At 50.5% G+C, this 17,129-nt stretch overlaps 1 protein-coding gene across 4 annotated transcripts in view; it reads right to left on the bottom strand.

Annotated features, from left to right (window-relative positions):
- The window catches only part of ULK4 (unc-51 like kinase 4), a 293,347-nt gene that overhangs the window by 170,131 nt on the left and 106,087 nt on the right, over positions 1-17,129 (bottom strand). For all 4 annotated transcript variants that reach the window (XM_084753198.1, XM_084753195.1, XM_084753197.1 and 1 more), the window contains exons 30-31: positions 16,590-16,682; positions 5,635-5,683 (exon numbers count right to left, since the gene is read on the bottom strand). In XM_084753198.1, coding sequence (XP_084609324.1) covers positions 5,635-5,683; positions 16,590-16,682 — 142 coding nt within the window. The remainder of the gene's footprint in view (positions 1-5,634; positions 5,684-16,589; positions 16,683-17,129) is intronic.

Here is a 17,129-nt window from a genome sequence, read left to right as displayed (position 1 = left end):
CCCATGTGTGAGGACGCCACGCTGAAGAACAATTCCCTAGACTTCACCTCCAACCCCTCAAGAGTAAACGCCAAGGCAGCAGCCACCAATCCTGGGAAGCATGTGACACTGTGACCTTCTGCTCCCCAATTCTGCTTAACTAGCCTAGAGGGAATGGACAGCGAACGTTGCATTTTAACTCACGTCCGCCACTTAGGACAAGCAGGATTGATGGCTGCCTGCTGCCTGGCTTCCCGCTGCTCTTAGCAAGTACCCAGGGCAAATCAACCTAACAGCAGGAAAGCTTGGTTGGCTGCTTTAGCCTCACTGATTTCAGGCCGGTGCTGAGGCAGGTCTGGTGCAGCAATGATGGGGAAGAGGCGGCAGAGGGAGACAGGTCAATGTCCTCATCAAGGCCTTAGCCCCAAGGATCTAACTTCCTCCAACTAACTCCTCATCGTAAAGATTCTACCGCCTCTCGGTGTCACCAATGAGAACAAAACTTTTGGGGATGTTCCAGATCCAAACTGTGGCAATGGAAAAACAAGATTTTTTTTTTAAGGTGGAGATGGAAAAGGCCACCATGTATGTGTTTTCTGTAAATGACCAAAGGCATACGAAACTCTCTCCTTTTCCAGACTGTGTATGATACAAGGATTTTATCTTATTTATGGATGTCTTCTCTTAAAGCAACTGGCTCGTCATAGGAGAATCAGGCTGCTAAGACTAGTCTACTTTGGCCCATTTATTCTCCTGATGTGACACTACTGAGTAATGCACTCCGCTGCTGTTGTGACCAACCCGCCGTCCGCCCACCACTTACCGCAGACCGTGCCCCAGTCATAAAAGGCATTTTTCAAATGCAAGTTGATAATCTAAAGAACCAAGCCTAGAACTGTGCAAATCCACCCTCAAACTTCGTTATGAAATCATTGCTGTATGATGTGGGCACACACGCCATACACAGCACACCTGTCCAGGTCAGAGAACATCTTCTGGGACTGTTTCCTCCTTCATCTCTGTTTTGACACAAGGTCTCTCTTGCTGTTTCTGATGCTAAGTGCAAACTCCAGGCTAGGTGCCCCAAGAGCCTCTGGGTGACTCTCCCATCTCTGCCTCATCCTGCCATGGGATCACAGACATAAGCCAGTGCCTCCGGCCTTTTCACTGGGGGCTCCAGGGACCAAGCTCATGTAGTCAGGACGGCCTAGTGAGTGCTTTTGCCTGCTGGGCCATCTTGCACAGGGAAGCAGCATTACATTAGCAACAGGTGGAGTCCTGTATGTAGCCAATAGTGATGGGATGGACAGAGCTACAGAAGCCCTGTGTGGCACAAGCGGGTTTTAGAATGAGATAAGCCTACCTGCCCCCAGGTACTCCTGGCATCCATTAGGAGGACCGTGCTCCAAAGGCACGGCCGGGTACCTTCTGCAGTGTTAACACAAGCTTGCTTTCTGTGCTGGGAAATTTCTGTCCGTCTTCAGGGGCGACTCTTGTCAAGAGCTCTTGTCAAGAGCACATCACACAAGCATCTGGATTCCTAATGTTCTAACCAGACAAACCCCAAGCAGCAATTCACAGGAACTGGGAGAACCAGAGCTAAGAGACGCAGAGGTAACTGCCCGATGAGTGCGCAGGACTCAAAGAATTCCTTAAACATGGCGGGGCTGTGGCTGGGCCACCTGAACATCTGGGGGATGAAATCCTTTGGGCGCTGTAGGGAAACGCTTTTCTGAAGACAAGGCTGACTGCAGAGATAAACTGTCTCGCTTCCACTGCAGTGCCAGGGAGCTGTTAGAACAGCGGGGCCCGGGAACTGCTAATCACATTTTTATTGTTCACATTCGCCACTGAAATTGCTTTGCAACTGTTTGTTTTGAAACAGGCACATAAAATATCACGGCGGCAGTATTTTGGCACATATTGGAAAATCTGCCATGAATAAAGATTTTTCTTCCAATAAAATAGAGTTTGCCTATATCGCTCGGCATTAAAATGATTTATGGAAGTAGCCACAACATAAACCATAGAAGTAAAATGAGAGATTTGAGCAGCAGCAACGTTCAAAGGCTGCTGCATCTGAATTCACGTCTAAAGCACATTTTAATGCAACTTGTAATGCTTTGCAAAGAGGCAAAGTAGGAAAAGAACAGCTTCCATCTTGTTCTTCCAGAACTTTCACACTCAAAGCCAGGTGGGTGCTGACCGCGCTCACCAGTCACACTCAGGAGGAGCCTTAGAGGTGAGGTCCGGAAGACAGGCCCAGAGGGACCCAGTCCAGCCTCACAGAGATGCAGGCTGGTCCTCCCTCACCACCCAGCATGGCTGCCTGGTGCTGACAATGAGAGTGCCAGATTGCCTGAGCATTCAGATCCTTAGAGCCCACGTAAAAAGCCAAGTGTGACTATGCACGCCTGAAACCGTGGGGCAGACACAGGAAAGAGACTGTGGCTTGTAGCTGCCAGCGCAGCTCCAGACTCAGTGAGGCCCTGTCTCAGGGGAGTAAGGCAGAGAGTAAGGAAGCAAGGACACCTCCGTCATCAGCACATACACCCAGGTGCATGGGGAGTGCTCCAGCGTGGGCGGGCCCTGGCTGTGCAGCAGTGCCCACCAGCAGGGCCCCACCCCACCCTCGCTGTGGCGAGGCCTGTGGACGGGGGTGGGGTGGGGGGGTGGCCTGCAGCTGAAGCTCAGGACTGAGACAGCCTGCTCTCTCTCTCTCTCTCTGTTGCTCTTGCCCTGGCTCTTCAGGCAGACCTCAGAGAACAGCCGCCCTCTGTGCTCCCTTCCCACAGACCCTGCAGCCAACCCCATAACGGAGCCCTACAAATGGAGACCTGTTGCTGGCCATGTCTGGACCTCCAGTGACTGAGGACCATGGTGACTCCCTTCCAGCAGAGGCTGAGGGCCAGAAGCTCTCCTAAGGAGTCCCAAACCGAGGGCGAGCAAGCTGTGCCTGCCACACATACCTCCTGCAGCCCAGACTGTTCTACTCAAGCCCAGGCTGCCGTACGCACGTGAGGGGTCTCTGTGAAACCAGTATGGAGCAAGTACAGTGGAAAGGTCTGCCCAAAGCCCTGGTAGCCACCACTTCCCACGCGCCTGTGTCTTGTGTGAGGTTTGTGTGTGGTGTGATTCCGTGGTATTCCTTGGCTCCGGATGTCCGAGATGTCCTTTTGCCAGCAGTGCTTGGCAAGGAAAACATGCATTGTGGACATAGGGAATTCCAGGAGGGAAAAAACAAGTTACAAGGTGCAAAGCTGGCTTTAACTACATTAACCACAGCAGCTTTGGGCAGGGTAAAGCGGAGGGTCACCCAGAGGTCACTGTAGGCGGCTGTGCTGCGAACGCACGGCCTGCTGCTGTCTTGCTGATGGGTAACAACACTTGTGCAGTGCCCTCACCAGCTTCTCCCTGGGCCTTGTGAGGATCCCACCACGGACAGCAGCTGCCACACTCATGCCACATAGGCCCTCAGACTCCAATGTCAAACTGCACTGAGGCATGTGCTGTTTCCTTGACTGCATGAACCAGCCAGTCCTAGAGTGCACGGGTATTTTATCAGACACTCAGGGAGAAAAATATCACCCTTCAACTCACTGAGGCGTCTTTCCAACTTTGTGGACATGTAGACTTCCGCAATACCTCATTCTCAGGCATTTACTCCAACAGAGATAAAAGTTGAGATAAACTGGCTACCACCCAATGCCCAGGTCACCTGACTGAAGGCAACTGTGAAGGACCACAGGTTGGGACAGTTGGTGTCAGTTCAGAAGCATTAGGTACAGAGGTGTGCTTTGTGGAACACGGAGCGCTGGCAACTGGAGCCCTGAGAGGGCGGGGGGTGCCCACAGGCACTGCTACAGACACGGCTGATTAAAGGGTGCGCCTATGAGGAAGACTCAGCTATCTGACTAAGGACAGACAGGAGCACAGCAGGAACTGATGAGCGTCCTGATGAGGCACAAACCCGACTGCATCCACACACACCCCAAGTCTTTCCAAGTTCCGAGTCCATCGATGGATTCACACCCTGTCACACCCCTGTGACCCATCTCTGGAAACACTTGACAGAGCTCAGAGGCGGCCTCGCCAACCTCAGCCCAAGCAGGTTGACAACCAATATTAGATCACATGTGGCAGCTCTTAAAGTCCTGCTTGCCTCCTTCTGATGCTGCTTCTAGACCCTTCTAGCATTCTGGGCAATTCCTCCAACCTTGTGCATCACACTCGCCACGCAGATCTGACATCACACTCACTGTGCACATCTGACATCACACTCGCCACACACATCTGACATCACACTCACCACACACATCTGACATCACACTCACCACACACATCTGACATCATACTAACCACATAGATCTGGCATCATACTTGCCACACAGATCTTGATATCACACGCGCCATGCAGATCTGACAACACATTCACCACATGGATCTGACATCACATTTACCATGCAGATCTGACATCATACCCACCATGCAGATCTGACATCACACTAACCACACAGATGTGATATCACACTCGCCGTACAGATCTGACATCTGCCTCCCGCAGCTGTGCTTGATAACATGCCTATCCCCACCTCTACTCACGCCCAGTACAAATGCTCTTAATGCACGTGAGTGACAGTGCTAGGACGTGCAGCGTCTCTATCCCTCCCTCCCACTGTGCAGCACCACAAATCCCCGTGCATTCCCACCCTCTGTCCTGTGCACCACAGCGAGGCTCTCCACAGGCCTTAGGCTTCAAAACAGTAAGACGCGGTCATCAGCTCTTTGTACACAACCCAGAGTGCAGCTTTAGCATCGTAGCAGGCAGCTTCGAAGAGACCCACCCAGCACCCTGACCGGAGCGTGAGTCTGCAGGCATACACACGGTGCACACACATTCGCAGGCATATCTGAAATGAATACGGAAAGCTCCCTCCCTCACCACGCCTTGCCATCACTAAGCTATGCAGGTTGGGGTGCTGGTAAAAAGGAAACTTTTCCTGACTGGTGACACTCCCTGTATTTTAAGCTGGAACCCATTTTCAGCCCAATTCTCAGACTGCCAGAGTCTAAGCGGGGCTTTTTGCAGGCAAAGGAAGCCGGCTCCACTTCATTCTCCTCACTCAGGAACCACAGAGCCAAGACTCGGTTTGGTAGTAGTGTTCACTTAAGACACTCGACCTTTGTTGGGGAAAAGAAGCTAAGCTGTCTGGGTTCTGAGGAAGACTTCTGTATGATGGCTGATCTGGAGCCTAGTGGTGGTCATGCGGAACTGAAGACAGTTACACACAAGTGCAGCAGGAAGGAAGGAGGGAGGAGGGAGGGACCAAGGGACGGAGGGGAGGAGAGGAGAGGAAAGGAGAGGAGAGAGAGAGGAGAGAGAGGAAGAACAGAAACCACGTGCTGCTTAATTCAACAGAACAAACGCCAACTACTTTCAAAGGGCAGCTCTCAAGACTCCAGCTTCGTGCGTTTCCAGCGGCCGTCCCCGTGCAGGTCTGAGAGCAGAGGCCCGAGGAGGCTAAGACCAAAGCAAAGGACACACAGTCTGTGGGGACAGAGTCTGGGCTAGAGAGACAACCGAACGATTCACCCCCAAAACTTTAAAACTTGGAATGGTCACTTGAATTGCAAATGACAGACTTAGAATCTTACCAGAATTACTTCAAAAATGAGCGGGACCAGTTTGCTCTCCTCCACAAGCCTGTAAGGGAAGAAAGGGGGGTTGAGTTAGCACACGTGCGGGGATGTGTGTGTGGCCGCCAGCCTACAGGCTGGGACGAAGCCCTGTCCAGCTGCTCAAACGATGTAGAGAAAGTCTAACTGAATGAACGGTCACTTTAATACCCTGAGCCTCAGCAATTAAGCATGAGAAACACAGGCTACCTCTGGGTGATCAGCTCAGCCTTATTGACATTTTAATGCAAAAATTAATTAAGGTTCACAGTTATTATACAGACACCAAGCAAGGTACTGCCGGGTGAAATAACCCACTCACCGCACACGCAAGCGCCCGCGTGTGATCTGTCACTTTTTATCCCTGCTCGTTAGCTCTCTTCCCAGCGTAAAGAAATTAATGCACAATGAATTTTAATGGCCTTTAATTTTTAAAAAATTGGACACCAATCACCCAGTCCACTGTAGGCACTTTCTATCATCAAATCTGGTTATAAATTATCATCAGTTATAACTGAATAATTATTTCATGAAATTTCAGAGAAAATTGCTTTGATTCATCCAAGTCAGTAGTTTTTATTAGGCTTGATAGTAAGGGGGCTGGGGCGCAGCTCAGTGGTGGAAGCTTCACCCCAGGGCTACAAAAAGTAACTTTAAGAAAAAAAGCAGTGACAGGCCAGACAACAAACACTGGACACTCGGTCTCCATAGCAACCATAGCCGAGGGGCAGTAATAGAAGAGTGGTGCTGGAGGAGACAGGCTGTGTACAATCAAACTTGCTCTCCAAGTGGGCCACGGGCTGCAGCTCTAGCTTGGTTAACAAGGATCACATCTGGCTGCTGGAGAGATGGCTCAGTGGTTAAAAGCACACGCTGCTCTTGCAGAGGATCCAAGTTCAGTCCCCGGCACCCACACGGGGCAGCTCACAACTGTCATTAACCCCAACTACCAGCCCTATCTTCTGGACTCTACAGGCGTCTCTGTGCAAACACATGCACACGCGCACACGCACACACACACACACACACTCACGTATACCCACACCCATACACGCACATAATTTTTTAAAATATTAAAAATAAATCTCAAGAAGCATGCTTTTTTAGTATCTTGTTGGAATCAACTCTTAGATAAGACGAGCATGCTGCCTCTCTGCTGACAGGCACTGTGTGTCCCGTGTCAGACACCAGGCAGACAGAGGCAGAGCTGTAGCATCTGGCCCTCAGGAGCTTGTCTGTCTGTGATAACACAGATAAAACAAATGTCTGAGAAACTAACAGGAGGGCCTCGCAGTGCTCGCAGATACGTGCTAAAGGAGGAGGAAGAGACAGACTTCCCCGGCTGAAACACAGAAAGGCCAACATGGGTGTCTGCAAAAGTGACTATGACCACATTCCTCATGAAGTGTCTGTGACCCTGAGGCACGTCAACAGCCTGGGTTCCCTTCTGAGAACAGGAGCACAGAAGCATGGTCTAGGCATGTGATTGCATGCCAGTCAGCAAAGAGGAGGACGGAAACTGTCACGGGTGATGGTGGCGCACTGGTTTTAATTCTAAATAAAATGAAGCAGGCACAGACACACGCTGCAGGAGGCTGGATATGATGACACACACACAGAAGCCCAGCTCTTGGGAGGCTGAAGCAGGATCATGAGTTCAAGGCCAGCCTCATTCACACAGTGAGTTCAAGGCCAGCCTGAGCCATATTCAATAAAGACAAGAAAATTTGGGGAGATCTCACATACACATGGGATGCAACAAGTCAAACTCAAAGATTCAGAGAGAAGGGGCCAGGCCAACCAGCCACCTTCTGCCTGGATGTGAGGTCAACACCACCTTGTGCTGTAAGCCTGGAGAGAGGAACAAATAAAGGCATCTAGTGACTCCTATACTCATCGTCAGGGTCCTGACATGAGGCCTGGGTTTAAATAGATGACAAAGCGGTACACAGAGCACTGGAGGTGCACACAGTCCTGGTCAGGGTGTGGTCCTGCCCACCATCACTGTCTAGGATCCGTCTCTCCTGCAAGGTGGTCCAGCAAATGGCCAAATCATGTGTGATCTCTTGCTGGAGGCAGGTTCAAGTCTGCCCTCTGGCTGGAGTCAGGGTGCATCCATTCCCTTCCCCAGCATGAGATCCCTTGGGAAGTCTCACACCTGCGCCCACTGTCCCCAAAGTATGGCAGCACAAATGTCTCCCTAGAAATATCTTTCCAAAGCTACCCCACAGCCCTGGCCATGTGGTCCCCTCCATCTGCAAAGCCAGTAAGGGGTACGTCCCTGTGCGTCCTGTCCTTTGCTTTAAATCTCACTCACACCCTGACCGTGAACTCTAGACCAGATTTGCAGGGCCAGTATGGTGGGGCCTTCTCTACATTTTAAGGTCATTTAATTTGGGGTCATAATTATATCTGCAACATTAATAGCATTAAATTACTGTGGGAATGAGTAAGTGGGCAAGGTGGGGGGGGCATCTTCCAGGGACTGGGAACTCAGGCCTGGCCTGGAATGCTGTGGCTCTCAGACCTGGCCTTGACCACCTCAGCTCCACCACGCCTCTGGCCTTCCACCCTCTGGAGAAGTCTGCTTCTAGTCCATCTTCTTGCACACTGAGGTGGAAGCTCGCACACTGAGGTGGAGGCTCACACACCGAGGTGGAGGCTCACACACCGAGGTGGAGGCTCACACACCGAGGTGGAGGCTCACACACCGAGGTGGAGGCTCACACACCGAGGTGGAGGCTCACACACCGAGGTGGAGGCTCACACACCGAGGTGGAGGCTCACACACCGAGGTGGAGGCTCACACACTGAGGTGGAGGCTCACACACCGAGGTGGAAGCACACACTGAGGTAGAAGCGCTCAGGCAGCTGGAGGGACACTTAATCAACACTCCAACAACATAGGTTAGGAGTTTTATATTTTCTATTTATTCTGACTGAAAGAGTAGACTATAAACAAAGCTTTTTCACTTATATAATTTACCAGTCTAGTGGGCCAGTGACAGTCACTTTAAATTAAAAGTCCCCACCATCAAGCTGCATTTCAAATTACTTCAGTGAGTCGGCTTCAAAAAGAAATGGCTTCTTAATGTTTAGTTACAGGATGGTATGTCATCTACCCCAGAGCAATACTTGTGGCATTTCTCCTTCAAATTTACTTATAGAGGACTGCAGGGCTCTCATCAAGAAGTTGGGGTGTGTGTGTGTGTGTGTGTGTGTGTGTGTGTGTGTGTGTGTGTGTGTGTGTGTAATGTCAGGGTTGAGGTTTCCACAGTTTTAAGACACATATTCATCTTGCAAAGATCCAAAGAATTCTGGCTGAGCAGGACACTTCATCCCTGAGGACGTCCACACACCAGTGGACACAAACACACAGACATCACTTAGTCCAGCTGTAGGCCTGACTGCTCCACCCTCTGAGAAAGCCTAAGACTAAGCTACAGTGTCAGTCAACAGTGCAACACACTTTCCACATGGAAAAACGGTCACAGAAAGGGTAACAACTTTCACGAGTGAGTTTCTGGTCAGGTTAAAATAAGTGTCTTCCAATAGGGGGGGCACTTGAGGTGACACGGGAACTGTTACATTAACAGCCCAGTACTGCTGCTGACATCTCACAGCTCTGGACGATGCACATCTGCTGAGTGAGCCAAGGCCACGCCTGGTCCTCTCACAGCACACGCTGAAGCGGACAGGGAAGCTGTGGCCGTGACGGCCTCTGCACAGTGGGCACTGCTCTCATTTATGCACCCGTAATGAGCCTTAGGCAGCAGATGCCAGGGAACACCTCAGCGGGCTCTCCATACGCATCCCCACACGGGCCGAGGGCCGTGGCTCACAGCTCACACACCTTGCTCTGTGCGGGTCTCTGATGGGTCTCTGTTTCACTCTCTGCAACAGGGACTGCACCCCAGGAAACCATGGGCAGGTCGTCCACGCCCCAGGGTGAGAACGCACTGGACAGAAGCTGCATCAGCAAGATTAAGGATCAGCAGAGCCAGGCCAGGCAGTGGCGCTCAGCTGCGGTCCTAGCACTCGGGAGGCAGAGGCAGGTGGATCTCTGTGAGTTCGAGGCCAGCCTGGTCTACAGAGTGATTCCAGGACAGCCAGGGCTGCACAGAGGCAAGTCCCCACCTTGGGCATACCTGCCATAATTTTCCTTCGCCTCTAGATACAAACCCAAAAATAATGAGTAAGTAACTTTAACTGAGATTATGAATGTTTGGGAGAATTGTTTTTGGTTTTGTTTTTGTTTTTTGAAACAGAGTTCCTGGACTTGCTCTGTAGACCTGGCTGGCCTTGAACTCACAGAGATCTGCCTGCCTCTGCCTCCCAAGTGTGGGATTACAGGCATACGCCACCACACCCAGCTACATTTTCAGTTTAACAAACTGAATTTTTAATTCAGTTTTTAAATTTCCCACCCCCTGTTTTGTTTTGCTTTGTTTTGTTCAGTTTACTTCATGAAATGTAGGGGTTAGAGGTTTGAAGTCCACCTGCACTATGGTCAGGTGAACGTTTCTGCTTTTTCTCGCTGCCATTCGTTCAACAAACATGGACAAAGTGCCTCCCATGTACTGTGCACAAGGGTGAGTGAGAGATGTGTACGGTGTGCACAGTGCTATGGCAAACAGATCCAGTCAGGGATCGATGGAAGCCACGAAGAGGTTCTTCTATTCACAGGGCAGAGTGCGCAGCTTGGCCAACAGCCAGCAGGGATGGCTACGGTCGGAGGCGCTGTGAGCCCTTTGCTTTTCAGAAAAGAAACTGAGGTGCAAACAGGTACATTAAACAGCAAACAGTCAGACTGAGGTCCAAACCCCAGCACTGTAGGTCAGCACCCATATCCACTGAGGCAGGAATTGCAGGAGGAAGGACCAGAGGCCACTCACGGGGTACAGGGAGCAGCGGGAGGGGAGGAGGGCAGGCTGCATCAGTGTGACTGGAGTGAAGAAACAGCACAGCACAAAAGCAAAAGGCAGCTCAGAGAGAGGTGAAGGATGCAGGAAGCTTGGAGGTCGTGTGCTCACAGACAGGCAGACAGCGAACCTGAATGTTAAACACAGGCTGTTCCTTCATGAAAGGGTGTTGAGACACACATTCGTGGAGCCGAGATGTCTCAGCGGTTCAGAGCCTGCGCTGCCCAGATTCTGTTCCTAGCACCTACGGCAGTTGGCTCACAATGGCTTGTTTCCAACAAGCTGGAGTTCCAACTCCAGCTCCAGAGGCTCTGTGGCCTCTTCTGTGCTCAGTGCGCTCACTTGGTGAATGTAAATTCATGTAGCATATGCCCGCACACGTGTACGCACGCACACATGTACACACATGCACATGTAAGAGACGTTTTTAAATTTAATTTTTGTGTTTAAAACATAAGTTCACTCACTGAGCTGAGGAGGCCAGGCTGGTCCCAAGACACTTGTTAGCCTGAGGAGCTTGGCCTTCGCTTTGCCTCAGGGTGGACAAGGACACCCAGTGCCCAAGCTCCTTACCAGCAGCCTGCGTTTGTATGGCCCATGAGCTGAGAGCTGTTGTTGGGCTTTTTAAAGGACGGAAGGAAATCAAAATTTCAAAATCATGTATTTTTAATATATGAAAATTATATGAAACTCAAATTTCAGTTACTGTATATAAACACGTCAGTGAAACTCAGCCTGCTGTTCAGGGAGTTCCATCCTATAGATCTGAGGGGTGGGACGGACAAAGCCTGAGGTGGCACAGTCACCCTGCAGCTGAGGCTTGTGGGGTGGGAGGATTAGGAAAATGCTGTTATTCACAACTCCCACTTTTACACTCATGATTTGGGCTATGGTGAGAATGGCAGGAAAAGAAAAAGGACTCCGGAGCCAGATGCTCCTTCAGCAGCCTAGGAGTGCGCTCAGGAGGGCTAAAACCAGGGCCGGGACACAGCTCAGTGGACGCACGTGTCGAGCACGTGCAGGGTCCAGCATATGATCACCAACACTACAGAGAAGAAAGTGCTAAAATCAAAGCAAGGATCCACCGGAAGGGGCAGGCAGAGAGGCACTAACAGCCCCATGCTGGCTGCCACCAGGGCACAGCAGCAGTGGCTGGCTGCCCAGAGACCACGAGGGCCTCTCCCTCAGTCTTGCAGAGGAAGCCAACACTGAGCCTGTAACAGCTGATCCACTTCCGGGTTCACAAATGCCGACACTGTGTAGAGAGGAGCCTGAGCAAGCGATGAGTGAGTTACATTTGGAGCGGACGGGGGTGGGGTGGGGCTGACTTGGGGGGCTGGCTGACACGTGGACAGGAAGCATACCAGTGGAAGAAAGAGGGACAGTGGGGGCAGACCAGCAAGATCCTGGGGACCCCACACTCTGCATGTCCCAGTCACCGTTGGATTCCAATCGGTCCCACTGCTACCAATGATGCTGGCGTTGCACCGGGTGATTTCACACCTGGGGAGCAGTAACTGTCTACAACAAACTCTTTTCCAAGCTCAGACGATTGAACCTATGGCCAGGCAAGCGCTCGACCCACCGAGCTGTGGCGCTGGTAAGTTCCTGCTCCCTGCCTTCTTGTGGTGTTTTTCTCGGCTCCAATTCTTTCTCCACTGAAATCTAAATCTTATGTGTGTACCTTGAAGGTAAATTTGGAGCCACACATCCCTTTATTTACTCCTGCATGTGTGTGATTGTGTCTGTGTGTACATGGGTGCAGTCTGCATATGTGTAAATGTGTGTATGCAGTCTGTGTACGTGTATGTGCACACGTGTGTGTGCACGTGTGTCTGAGTGTACACGTGTGCAGCCTGTATGTGAATGTGTGTATGCAGTCTGTGTGTGCATGTGTCTTTATGTGTGCACACATGTGTATGTGTGGTTATATGCGTATTCGCTGTATGTGTATGGGTATGTGTGTCTATGTATATGTGTCTGTACACATGTGTACATGTGGTTATATGTGTGTGAATGTGTGTATGAAGTCTATATGTGCATGTGTATGTGTCTGTGTACGTACACATGTGCATGTGTGACTATATGTGTTCAGTGTGTGTGTAGTGTGTGATGCACACTTGCAGCTCCCATGTGTGCTTGCAGTCAGATGACAACATCTGGGAGATTGTTCTTGCTTCCGTCCTCCACCCATGTCTGACATGATCCATCTGGCAGGATCTTAGGTGAGGCTGACTCCACTTGCAAGCCGGGACTGTCCCTGGGGTGGGAGTAGATGCTTCATGAGCCTGCAAGGTTCTTCCTACAGTGTGGTGGGCTGAGCTCAGACGTGACAAAGTTAACGAAAATAAAACATCTTTGTGCTTCCTTTTGTGTAAGGAATTTCAAAATAATTGTTTTGTATACTCAAGACAAAACTGAATTTGTTAAGCAGTTCTTAGGACATGTGAGAAGTGCAAACCACAAGGGGCCGGGAACCATTGGTCATCACAACACATCAAAACAGCACAAGGCCCAGTCTTATTAAGACACAGACTATCTGCCCGAACATCCTGCAACCGTGATGTAAATCCTTAGGGATGTACAAACAGACCCTTAGCTTCTACCAACGCCTGGGGCTGAGATCTGCCCACTGCCTCCCTGTCACATGGCCACCTGACACTTTCACCCTTGTATCTGACAGGCCCCTTGACTCCTGAGCCTCCTGGCTCTGTCTCTGTGAAAGCTTACTGACGCAGCTACCATGTTGGAACTTGGTCTTTTGCGGATTATCTAGCCCCTGGCTCTGGCCACAGTCACTCAGGTTTGGTTCCAGAATAAGGCAGGTAGCCCATGAGCAGTAAGGCCTCCTGCCTCTAAGACAGCAGGATCTCCATCCAGGTGGAGGCCAGCCTGGGTTACACAGGAAGACCCCATCTCAAAGAAACTGCGGCTTCTCAAAGGTCTGTCTCCTGCACCCCTGAGAACTTTACCCCAGCCACTATCTGTCCCATCATTTGGTAGCCACTGACTAGAAGTGAAACAAGTCAATCAAAGGCTGAACCAGTCACAGGAGGAAGTGAGCTGAAGAGGGCAGCCTTCGGCCAAGGGCGGTCCTGTCAGGCGCAGAGCCTCTTCTTGTCCCAGGCCCCCGGCTGAGCCCATGGCACAGTGTCCCTGAGGGGCACACCACCGACTCCTGTGGGCTTCCTATGCAAGATCCTCAAGTTTCATTTCTCTAAAATGCATTTTCATGAATCTTTGCATAAAACAAAGAGCTGTTAACATTTTGAACAAACTGAAATGATACTTCTTCCTAGATATGGAACATAAACAACCTCACTGGGATTCTAGAAAAAGTTCAATTCTTCTGCAAAAGGAATCATATTAAAATGCACCTCTGCCGAGAGCCGAGACGGAGAGCCACGGAACATTGTGCTTTCAGCGGGATGGCTTGCTGCAAGTGGCTGTAAATTTAAAAAGCAAGCAAAACAACTGGGCCCTGGGGAGCCATCCCATTCCTCCCAACAGTCAACAGAGCTGGTCTGGACAACAGTTTACCTTTCTGTTAGGAGCTCAATTGTAAATGGGCTTTACCAGGGCGACAGCGCTAAGGCAGAAAGCCCGTCACACATGTCTGGTCTACTTTATGTTGCTGTTACAGAGTACACATGCGGGTGCTTGATAAGGGAACGACGTGTGTCTAGGTTTATAGTTTGAGAGACTGGGGTGCCCAGAGTAGGTGGCTAGAGCTGGTGAGGAGCTACAACGTGGCCGAAGTCAGAATGAAAAAGAACATGCAGATGGCAGAAAACGGGGCTTCCCCCCCCCCCCGCCCCTCCCCGCAGTAGGTAGCTCCTCCCACAAAGATAAGTCACTAAGACCCACCTACTGACTCCAGCATCTCCCTGAGGCCCCGCCCCCCGACTCCAGCATCTCCCTGAGGCCCCGCCCCCCACAGCGGCACTGAGCAGTCATGGATGTGGCAACTCGGGCTTTGAGCTGCTGAAACCACAGCGAAGCAGGGTGTGGACTTGGTCACCGTCCTGGTCATTGTTCTGCTGCTGCGGAGAGACACCACGGCCAAGGAAACGCTTATATAAGGAAGCATTTAACCGGGGGCCTGCTCACAGTTTGAGAGGCTAGTCCACCGTCATCACGGCGGGAACAGACCCCACGCAGTGGCTGGCGCAGTGGCTGTGAGCTCTACGTCCTTTGAAACCTCAAAGCCAGTGACATACCTCCTCCAATATGGCCACACCCACCTCCACCAACTACAAGCACACGCGAGCCTCTGGGGCCACAATCACGTACTTGCTTCTCAGGGGGTGCTAATGCGGAGCTTTTAAGGTTTGCTTATAAGTTCTATTAAGTAAAAATAATGTGCAGAAAGGAACAGGACGGCTCAGCAGGCAAGGCTGAGGATCTGAGTTCAGTTCCTGGGACCCAGAGGTGGAAGGAAGAACGAACTGCCCCAGGCTGCCCTCTCATGTCAACGTGTCTACAAATGAAAACTAAAATATAGTAAAAAATAATGTTTCACTTGATGCAGGGTGCCTCAAACGCCCGATAGTTCATTGGTTCTTAATGTAGACAAGATAAATGATCCTCTGTCCAAGAGGTACACACAGGAAGCAGAAGTTCAAGGCCAGCCATGGCTACATAGCAAGTTCAAGGCCAGCCTAGACTATGTAAGAATCTCCCTTCCCCCCCCAAAATCACTCTACTAAAGTATATTTAATAGATCTAAAAAATCATAAACCAACCTACTCAGTTGTATTTTATTTTTAATTTCTGGAAATAAAAACAAAACCCCAAGTGTAGCTCCATGCTTATAAGCTCTCTCCTTCCTTCAGTGTTGCTGAAGGCACATTTATAGGCTGCACACGGGCTCCCATAACGGGGCGACAAGGAGACACAGTTAAATGCTTCACTCTTGACCCCCAGAGCCTCAGACCTTTGTAAAGGCTTGGGGGGTTGGGTGTAGGGGTGTGGAGGTGGGGGGTGGAGGTTGGGGTGCAGGTGGGGTTTGGGTGGGGGGTTGGGGGGGTAAGGGTGGGGTAGGGGTGGGATGGGGTGGGGTGGGGTAGGGTGGGGGTAGAGGTCGGGGTGGGGGTGAGGGTTCACTGTACAGACTAGGCTGCTGTGGACTCACAAAGGTCCACCTGCTTCTTCCTTCGAGAATGCTGGAGCTGAGGACGTAAACCACCACCCCAGCCTGCAATATAGCTTTAATTTTTATTAGACAAAGAGAATAAACACTGAAGAGATTCAATATTATGAATGCTAAATAAAATGAAATCCAATTTTCACATATTAGTTCAGCAAAGACATTCCCAAGAGTACAAATAAGCACAAGGGAGCAAAGCACCAAAGTGTTTTGATAAATAAAAAAAATCAATTTTCAAGAAAATAGAGAATTATAATCTAAATTTTTAACAATGAACCACCACAATGCAAAGCTATAATACTCCAGAACACACACACACACACACACACACACACACACAACCACCCCACAATGCTGTCATTATGTACTTAAAGATTTTTTTTCTCTTTTAACAAGCTTATTATTTCAGTTGTGTGTCTATGTGTAAGAGATGTGTGTATGTGCACTTGTATACGCACCAGGGTGTTCACATTATGCCTCATGTGTCAGTCGTAAATATAGGTTGTCTATTGGGGTCCTGGCCTCTGCTGCCTGACTTGACACAGGGATCTCTTTGCTGTTTCTCATGTGTACGCTGAGCTAGCTGGCCTGCTGGCTCCCAGGAATTCTGTGTCTAGGAGTGCTGTGACTGCAGATGCTCACACTGCACATCTGGGTGTTACGTGGCTTCTCAGACTCTAACTCAGGCCTCCTGTGCTGTCTCCCCCAGGTCAAGCTTCACCATTTTGAAGCATCACTCACCCCATGGGGTACAAATGCAAGTTAGCGGCTAAAACCCATGAACTCGAACCAAGACAGCATGAATGATCACAGCACAAGGCAGGGTGCCCCCGCTGGCAGCTGAAATGCTGGCCTCCCAGTACCTGGAGAAAGCAGGGTTGTGTTCTGTCATGGCAACAAGCAGCTTCAGAGCGTAGGCTGGAACTGGGTCAGGCTCCGTGAGGATGTGCTCATACCTGAGAAGCAAAAGCACCAGAAACAACTCAGCTTTCCTCCCTTGCACGCCCTGGATGTCAGGAAACGACGGATTGTAACACACCAACATTTGGGGGAAAGCACATGTAACTCTGAGCACAGGACTTGCATGGGCTACTGCTGTTGACACTTCGTGGTGGTGATACCCACTGCATAAGACACTAATGAAGGATTATCAGACCTGAGCTGTGCAGCCGGCAAGAGACCTGGGCAGCAGGCATCCATGCTAGTGTCACTAAGCCACCCCACACTTGGTTTCCCTGGGGGCACAAGGCCCAGTGTTGTAGCCATGGTTGTGTCCATAGTTACACCATGGCTAAGGCAGCATGGTGACAGTGAAGACCCTCGGGCCAATCACAAGAGGAAAGACAGCAGGCGATGAAACAATCCCACATTCCATTTCCCTCATGTAGGCAAGCACAGACACA

The sequence above is a fragment of the Acomys minous genome, assembly GCF_964271855.1.
Source record: "Acomys minous genome assembly, chromosome: 13".
NCBI classification, from domain to species: Eukaryota; Metazoa; Chordata; class Mammalia; order Rodentia; family Muridae; genus Acomys; species Acomys minous.
Note: the sequence above shows the minus strand (reverse complement) of the source record. Positions and strands in the feature narration are given on the sequence as shown.